This window comes from Morone saxatilis, unplaced genomic scaffold, assembly GCF_004916995.1.
Source record: "Morone saxatilis isolate NCDOM2014 unplaced genomic scaffold, NCSU_SB_2.0 Contig15, whole genome shotgun sequence".
NCBI classification, from domain to species: Eukaryota; Metazoa; Chordata; class Actinopteri; family Moronidae; genus Morone; species Morone saxatilis.
In genome coordinates, this window is record NW_023339707.1 from 25,803,455 (window position 1) to 25,812,679 (window position 9,225).

The following is a 9,225-nucleotide window of genomic DNA, read 5'->3' on the forward strand; positions in this document are numbered from 1 at the left end:
AGAGTTCACCATGTTGGACTATCATGTTTCTACAGTTGTCCAGAACAAACAAACCAAACACTAGCTCTAGATGGGGCCTTTTGGTTTCACAGGTTTCGCAGCCACTGTACTTTCTCCTTTAAAAGTATTGTTTTAGCACTGGTATCAGAAAAAACTCAACGTGGGTCCAAGGCACACCTGTGTAATAATAATTATCTTAGTAATGGGGAACTGCTCACTAACACAGATCATAACAATTTTGTGTTCAAAATCTGAGAGAAATAAGCATTTTTTGTGCATATAAAAAGTATTTTATTTCAACTCATGAAAAGAGAGAGTAAAAACAAAAGTCTTTATATTTTTGTGTTGTGTATGTGAAAGCAGCTTTCTTCATCAACAGGAAATGCATGGCTTCCTGTCAGTATATTCAAAGGTAACAAGCAGCAGCTCTCTGCAGATGCAAACTTTGCACCAAAGATGAAGAACGTCTTTCCAAAATTCGCTCTCAAACAATACAGCACCTACATCGCAATCATTGTGATATTTATTCACAATGTTGTGCTTGACAGGGATTTGGAGTGCTCATGCCGACAACAAGCTCTAAACTGCAGTGTATACATGGCTCTACCGTGTTTGATTATATTTGTTTTACAACTCTGGATGGACAAGACTATTCAGAGAACCTGTGGATATAGGTGCACATTTTTCTGTGTTTTCTTGTGTAACATTTTTAAGGCAGCTTTCATTGGTCTGCTGTGGGTTGTATCTGTGTTAATCGATGGAGACTGGTTTGTTTGCTGTTGGAATGATCATTCTGACAAACAGGCACAGTTAGCCTGCAAAAACAAAAACAAGATAAACCTGACACTCGATGAACACTCAATCATCGCTGAACTGAAAAACAAGTCCATGGTGAGTTTTTCTTTAATCTGTGTATTATCTGTACAGCCTCTAGCAATGTTATACGGAGGCTGAGAAAAGCCAATGTTGTATTTATTTTATCTGTCACCTTGAGATCATGAGTTATCTTGGAAAAGTAAAAACAGTTGGTCTTGAGAAAATGAAAATTCTTATCCAGAGATAAGTTAATTTGATAACGTCTTCAATTAATAAGAGTATAGCAGGTGTAGTGATAATTTTGTGTTTCTTTTTCAGTTCATCGGCCTCTGTCTGCTCTTCTGTGCCCTTTGTGTTGCTGCCTTAATGTCACCATTTGGATGGATGAAATGCTTTTGGAAAGATTGTTGTAAGAGAGACTGTTGTTATGAATGTTGGAATGATTGTTCCGACAAAGGAATTCTATATTACAAAGTGATTTTGGACGAGGAGGAAACTGTACTGACAGAGATTTTGACAAAGGCAGCAAAAGACAAGTTGACTGAAGCAATCAAGAACAAAATAAAAGGAAACGACTGGAGAGAGTGTTTTAATGTGGCTAAAGAACTGATTGGAAATAAACCTGAAATAAAAGACAAGGTAAAGAACCAACAGTTGGCTGCATGTTGAGCTTTGTGTGTTTTTGTCATTTTTATTTTGCCTTTATAACCCACCACTTTGTTACAGACAACCAGTGCAACACAAACTGGAACAGAAGTAGAACCAACAGGACAAGCAAGAGGACCACAAATGCAGGTCTGACCTAACCCCCCCACCCCCATTTCGGCACCTCTGTCAACTTTCTCCTTTGCTTTTTACACAGTATTTTTTTCTCCCCAGGATGGCAAAGTCATCACTCTGCTTCTGATTAACTTTCTCTGATATTCTTTACCTTAACTAGTCTCACTCCTCAGAACTAAATCTGACCAACCAAACCAATGAATGCAACCAGTATAAGCCAGTCAGAAGCAAAGTAGGGCGGGTCATAACCTGGCAAAATGTGGCTTATTTGAGTACAGGAGAAAGTTGACCCAGGTTCTGACCGAGGCTTGCTTAACGGTTATAGGAGCACAGAGCAAAAAGGGGCGGTACTTAGGTCAATTAGCTAGCTCACCATAATATCTGCTCAACTAACCATCATTAGTTTTATCACAAGTGAAAAGTAGATCACATTATGTAAAGCAGTTTTATTTATAGATCACAAAAACACATACGTTACACAGTGAGCAGCAGAACACCACAGAGTGATACTGATGCATCAATGTTCAAGATGTACAGTTATTTTTTAATGGACTTAGTTTATTCTTTGACAATGTATTGAATTTAATTAAATATATTAAATGTTTTTTAATTTGAAAAGTAACTAAATATTGATGTTAAATAAATATAGTGCAGTTAAATGTATAATATTACCATGAGAAGATCCAATCTTTTCAACAGTGCAGTGTTTCATTATTGTTGTTATTTCCACAGTTGTAGTTGTATTTGACAAGTTGGGATTGAGAACAAGTTTTGAATATAAATGATCAAGTGCTATATAAATGTAATCCATTATTATTATTAGATAGACAGATAGCTTGGTTGCACCTAACCCTTGTTGCTGGTACTTTTCTATAATGTTGTTGTAGCGCAATTTGCATGTGCGGATGTGTACAGAGGAGAGAGAGAGAGAGAGAGAGAGAGATTGTTTGGCATCAGGTCATTCTTTTGGGTATGTCTCCCCAGTGTTGCCGTAGAGCACTTGCTATAACAAAGTATACAATGTGTACTTGATGTGATGCTACTGTTGCATCTGTTGCTGCGTCACTGAACCCGTAGGTCTCCTTTCTGACTGGCTACTTACATGGGCTCAGCTGGTGAAGTGTCTGCTGCTGGTTGGCTCCCCCCGTGACATCCGCAACATCCGCCGTGTTTTAAACGTCTGGCTTCACAGCAGTTGTAGACAGAAAACCTAGCAGCAGCATCATTCTGTCCTCGGGCCGTTGAGAAAGTGTGTGTAGTCGTAAGAAAGTTGTTGGCAACGATTAGCGAGTTGTAAAGATTATTATTTTATTTTTTTCTTATGGTTGTATACAGTGGGTGTTGTAGGGGTGAACTGCCATTTTCTTTTGTCCTGTTTTTCTCCTGTTTTTCCATTAGGTTAGGGATTTTTTTTGTTTTTAAGATTTTGGGGCTTTTTCCAGTATATGCAACCAAAGTGTGGTCGCGGCACCCCGCCGGAAAAGCAACACGGTGCGTCAAAACAAACTCATCTGCAAGCACAGCTGCTTTTGACAAAGAATCCGCTTTTTACAGAGCAGAACAATTTTCTCCCTTGTATGTTTTGTTGGGGATTTTTCACACGTCCAAAATTTTTGGCGATATGCCTCAGGAACCAATTCATAAGCACGGTGGCAACAGTGGATTTTCACAATTTCATAATCCAAACATTCACGAATGGATAAACTCACACACACTTCCTGTGCCTTCCCCACCAGTTTACATTGTAACAGCAAACTACACACATCTTTGGGCCATCTTAACGTTGCTGCGATGCGCTAAAAAGCATTGAAGTACGAATCAGCTTCACTTTCTCTAAATGGTGGAACTAAGGCAAAATGCCTGTTCACATCAAAATGCTCAGAGGACAGCAGGAGCCTCCGCCCCCGCACTCACCTGGCCGCCGAGGGCTTGTGTGGCTGTGGCAGCCTCCGCTCCCACTTCCTCATATAAACCCTCCGGTGCATGAACCTTATGAGGCTTTGTCTGTGTAACTATACCGCTCTCCACCAACCTCTGCTTGATTTCTGCCTTGCGTGCTTTCAAAGGAACAGAGATGTCAAAGAATTTAGCAATTAAACCTAAATCTGCTTTTGTGCATCTATCTATTTATCTAGGGTGGGATTTTGTGCAAACTCATCCATTTCAAACTCCATTCTCCCATCACACATGAAAAAAAATCGCCAACCAAACATAAGATAGAGGACAACAAGAAAAAAATAGTAAGAAAGAACGAGCCCCCAACTTATGTTACGCCCCTGTCTAGGGGGTAGGAGCGCAACATAAAAGTAAACTTTCCCATCCCGGCCCCCAAACCAAAAACGAACACGGGTTTAACAAACAAGTGAAATAATTTATTTTAAAAAACGTAAAAACAAAATTGCAACAAAACCAGGAACAAACTTCAGGGTAAACCAAGGCCAAAACAACAAATAAAACAGATCTAACTTCTTCAAACAAAATGCTGACTAATTCCTAGTTAACATAAGAGTAAAACAAAAGACATTCACTAACCCTAACTCCCTTAAAAAAATAAAAATCTATTATATTCACAACAGTAACATGTTTTCAACAGAAAAACCTGATGTGACCTCACTTAAGGGAGAGTGGCCAATCTAGGTCAGTTTTAACAATAATAAATATGGCCTAGTTTTGAGACATGAAGGAGAGATTGAAAGACAGACTGAGACAGAGAAATGGGGATGGGTGGGGAGTTTCCAGAGCCTCACACATGACTACTGCAAATACAGTAATATTAAATTAACTAGTTTTTACGCCAATAGCGTGGCTCTAGGGATGGCAATGATGGTCAGTCATTCGAACCAGACTGAAACAACTATTGGCTGGATTGTGGATTGTGAAATTTTATACACACATTCAGGGAGCCCAGAGGATGAATCATAATGACCTTAGTGATCCTCTTACTTTTCCTCTAGTGCCACCATGAGGTTGACGTTTGTGGTTTTGAGTGAAATGTCTCAACAACTATTTGATGGACTGTGATAAAATCTAGTACAGACATTCATGCCCCTGCCATGCCACAATCAGGTCAAAATGTGTATTTGTCTAACAATTTGGTGCTAATACATGGCGGCCATGGCAACCCACTCAGGGCTGTCCATTAATCACAGGGATTGTGGTTCAATCTCTGGCTCCTCCTGTCCACATGTCCTTGAGTAAGCGACTGAGTGAGACTCTCCCGATGGGCAGGAGTGAATAAGAGGACTGGAGGAGTGACTGTGAAAGCTTTTTGTCCATGAAGTCCATACTTTGTGAATGCTGCTATTTAGTTACATCACACTGTACAACATAAAGCAACATTTAGAGGCTTTATCGATGCAAACATGAATTCAGTCCATAGAACCATCTTTTCATGGAGGTAAAAAGACGCAGATCTGGAAAAGACGTTTTCAACTGAGATGAAAATGTTTAAAATTAAACAAAAATTTGCATTTGTTCCCACATTGTATGAAGAATGTACAGAATCCTATGTGGCAGAAAGGAGCAAGTCTGGAGAAAACAAAGTCAAACAAGTAGAGATTCAAGTAAGTTTGAAAATCTGTTTGTCTGTATTGTTTCACAGTGTCAGAGTCTGTGCTGGCTTTAACAGCAAACCTTCTCACTGCGTTTCACTCCCACTGTTCACTTCCACACAATCATTGCTCGGGAGCACATGCACAATGGTCCCCCACAGCACTTCTACCTCAAACCACAGCTTCAGCTTCAGTCGCACCCACACAAAGCTGCGAGGTCAGTCTCTTAGGTAGTGAGGTCCTCAGGTGTCTGAACAAGAACTCTGCTGGTGATATAATACTGGTGAGAGCGCCTCATTAGACTCCAGGACCCGTAAATGAGGACATCTTGGAAAAGTTTGTTAATTGTTGTTTCCTATATTTACAATACTCACAGTTGCAAGTGTATATCTTTCTTCATAAGCTTGAGATTTGGTTTGAATTGGTTATTTTGGCTTTTACCTGTAGTGTTCTTTCACAGTAGCATCCACAGGTTAATGTGGTGACTCAAGCCGGCGGTCAGTGCCAGTACGCTGCCAGTGCATTTTCAATCCAGCTTGGCAGAGAGCCCAGTGTTGGCAGCCGGCCTTACCTGGCCAGCACAGCAGAGCAATGTGGTCCAAATACCCACGGAGCCCCGAGCAGCTCAACCTCACATTACCAGCCAGCTGATTAGCATAGACGCTTTGATATAAATAAGCACACACTGTTGTCCCTCTGTCCCATTCACTCTGCTACTTGTTTTTAGTCATTCCAAATTCTCCATTTGGCACAATAGCAGAGGACTGCGAGAGTAACATGGCACAAACTGAGTTTAGTATTAGTGAGTTATTTGGTCATTCATGGCCGCTGATTATTTAAAAGACAAAGTCCGCCTTTGATAATTGTGATTCACTGGATATGTTATAGAGGGAAAGTACAGGAAGATTAAAATAATTGTTGTGTAGAGAGCAGCAGAAGTATTGTATAAAAACTTCTCACTAGACTCAACCACAACTGTGGCTACAGCATCTTAATTAGTTAACTGAAGGAAACCATCCTACGATTTATCAACTTTAATTTAAATTTTTGTCATTTTCCAAATCAACTTTCTTGAAGGAAGGGCCATTAACGTAGTATTCTGTCATAAATCAAAACATCATCCTAAGAAAAGTGTAATTAAAAAAGTCACAAAAAGTATTTTACCTGATTAGAAGATGTCTCTTGTTTGAACACATAGATAAGCATTAAGACTTGCTGACCTTAGTTGGTTAGTATGTCAGCTGAGGTTGTTATAAAATGTCTGTAAAAAGCCTCCCCTGCCCTTCACCTGTCCAATCAAATAAAGGCATAAAAAGACCCAAAAATGTATTTTAAAAAATCAAATCCAGATGAGATATGAATGTCATTTACAATTACATGTGTCTCCGTTGGCAAGATCACAAATCTGATTACAATCTGTCTTGGTTTTCCAGGAATTCATGCAAATCAGGATGGGCCTTACTTCAGTCCAGAGGGACATGGTAATACATCTGGAGCTGTTTGGTAACTGCCAAAGAACAACAGTAGCAGTTTAGCTGGCGTTACCAAACTTTCAACAATCCATAACCCATCACAAACACGTGAATGGATCATATTTCTGACCTACGAGCAATACAAAAGTTTTATCATCTCCATGGGGTCTAACTCACACCGCTCACTCCTCCATACAGATCAATCAGGAGTTAAACTGATCAGGGATCAAATGAATGCTACAGCAGATCAGTGCACCTTGTGTTTGATCATACACATAGAACTTGCTGGACCAGTTATTCATTGTTGCTTGTTGAGACAGAGGACAGCAGCTAATTTCAGTGTAATTTTAGGGCAACTGACAGAGGAGACCACATGTATGTTTTAAGAAAATCAGAGTGGATATTTCCACCAACTGTTAATTGACGTAGTTACACTATGAGAGAAGATTAAGAATGGGGGCGGCTCATACCTCCAGAGGTGGTCTGAGCAAACACATTTCAACCCTCTTTGAATGCTCCTTGAATGCATAAACACTTTTTTCAGATCAGATAGCTTTCCAATCCACCCAAGACGCAAGTGATACATATGTAATATAAATCTCAGGGGCTTCACCTCTTACATTTTCACTTTCTGGCTACATGCAGGCTGCCTGTATGTACCCACAAATTGAAACCCAGGTAAAATAAGCTCCTTAAAGGCCTACTATGTATTTTTCTGTTGTGGTTTGTAAAGACACCATTTAAAGTTGGCCCCTCCTCCCCACGCAGCAGTGAATCTGAGGAATAAAACATAATTTTTTATTATTTAGCAGCGGTTAAGCACCTCCACACAATCCTGCAGAAAGTGTACATTGCTGGATTTTGTGCAGAAGCTTGTGAAGTCTTCTGTGTGCCACTCAGCCTCACCCTTTGCAGCTCTTTACACTTGCATAGTCTCAACACATGCAGTGCCAGCACTAAAACGAGCAGAACAGAGAGACAGAAGAGAGACAGAGACAGCAATATGCTCGAATGTTAACTTTATCAGTACTCACTATTATTCATTTACTCCTATCTCTATATATTGTCATATATTGTTTTATAATATACTTAGACTTATTTCTATTCTGTAATGTAGTGTGAGCACCTTGAGCAACTGTAATGAACAAATTTCCCGCCAGGGATCAATAAAGTATTTGTGATTCTGATAGACAGTGCTCGAAATTCCACCAGAAGCGCCGCAACGCATCCACTACCTCCACTGCAGCTGAGTGACAGAATTGTGATCTAGATTGATGTAAAAAAAATCACAGGAAAACTGATATTATTTTTCACACTGAGGTCGCACTGCAAAAAATCAGAGCTGTATCTGATTTGGACCACATATGAACACCTGAACACCACACCTACACCTCTCTTACTGCACACACTCCAGCTTGCACTGCTTTTTTCTGTTTCTCTCTCCCAGCAGTTTTATAAAGTCGCCACAAATTTTTTCACCTGTGATTCAGTTTCCACAGCTGCAGGTGCTGCAGGTGTGTCCATGCCGATGACTTAATTTAGCGTGTGTGTGTCGCTGGCACAGATGTATATGAGACTGAAAACCGTCCAATCCAGTCACCAGCCGATCAATCAATGCATCTCTTTTAGGCCTTTCCCATCAACAGGAAACTGGCTCCGTTCCAGTTCAAGCATCTAATTTTGAACCGTTTGGGCCATTCGACCACAGGGAAAAGTTGGTTCCAAGCTTTTTTCAAGGTTTTCCTTGGAAACCAAAGTGAGCATGTCACAGGTCATTGTGCATTGTGCATTGTGCATTGCCCTCTGTTGATGAAGCATGGTTTGCTAGATAACACAATGGTACCAAGAATCTTTAAACCGGTTAAAGACCCAGCACTAATTTGGTGGAAAAAGGGGCCTATGGAGATTGACTCACTTTTGGAACTTTAAGTGGCCATTCAAGAGGTTTCTGGCACTTCGTGTTGCTTAATTTGTCAGCCCCAGAGGTTGCCACATGGTGTAGAGCAGTGGTTCCCAACCTGGGCGTCACAGGTGGTTGCAAGGCCTTTTTGATTTTAAGGGGTGTAATAAAGGAGATTTTAAGATGTAAACTTTGAAGAGCTGAACACAAACTATATTCACAGAGCCTTCACTTAACAGCCTTGTCCTGCATTCAAACAACCAAAGAGCTAATAGAACTATGCCCAAGTGTCAAGAAAACACTGAATTTGTCAGAAAAGAAGCCTATGAAGTATGTATGATTGTTAAATGACAGCCTTAGACTTTCAGCATTTACCATTATCCCATCGTTGCCAGAGTGGCTGCTGTAGTTACTAAAAGCTTAATAAGGACTTTACGCACAAACAAAACATTGCATTTACCAATAGCTGGCACATCCCACTCTGAAGCTGTATTTATAGGTGTCAGCCCTCAGCTGCTGCAGCACTCTGTTGGCTTTATATGCTCCAGTTTTGTTAAAGTGAGATTGAAACTGGCAACTCCTGGAGAACTTTGCTACGCACTGTTTGTGATACACTCCATATGCTCTATCTAGGATAAAACAATACAACTTTATTCCCTGGCAAAGGCACTCAGAAGCATTCTCTATGTATATCTCCTCCTTTATC

At 40.3% G+C, this 9,225-nt stretch overlaps 1 protein-coding gene across 1 annotated transcript; it reads left to right on the forward strand.

The window, feature by feature from the left end:
* Positions 1-440: 440 nt before the first annotated feature.
* LOC118324591 lies at positions 441-1,611 on the forward strand (the record flags this gene model as incomplete). Its single annotated transcript, XM_035657013.1, is given in 3 exon segments — positions 441-891; positions 1,135-1,455; positions 1,543-1,611. Coding segments are annotated over 3 exon segments (825 nt in total), but the record flags the coding sequence as incomplete, so codon positions are not given.
* Between the last annotated feature and the right edge of the window lie 7,614 nt (positions 1,612-9,225).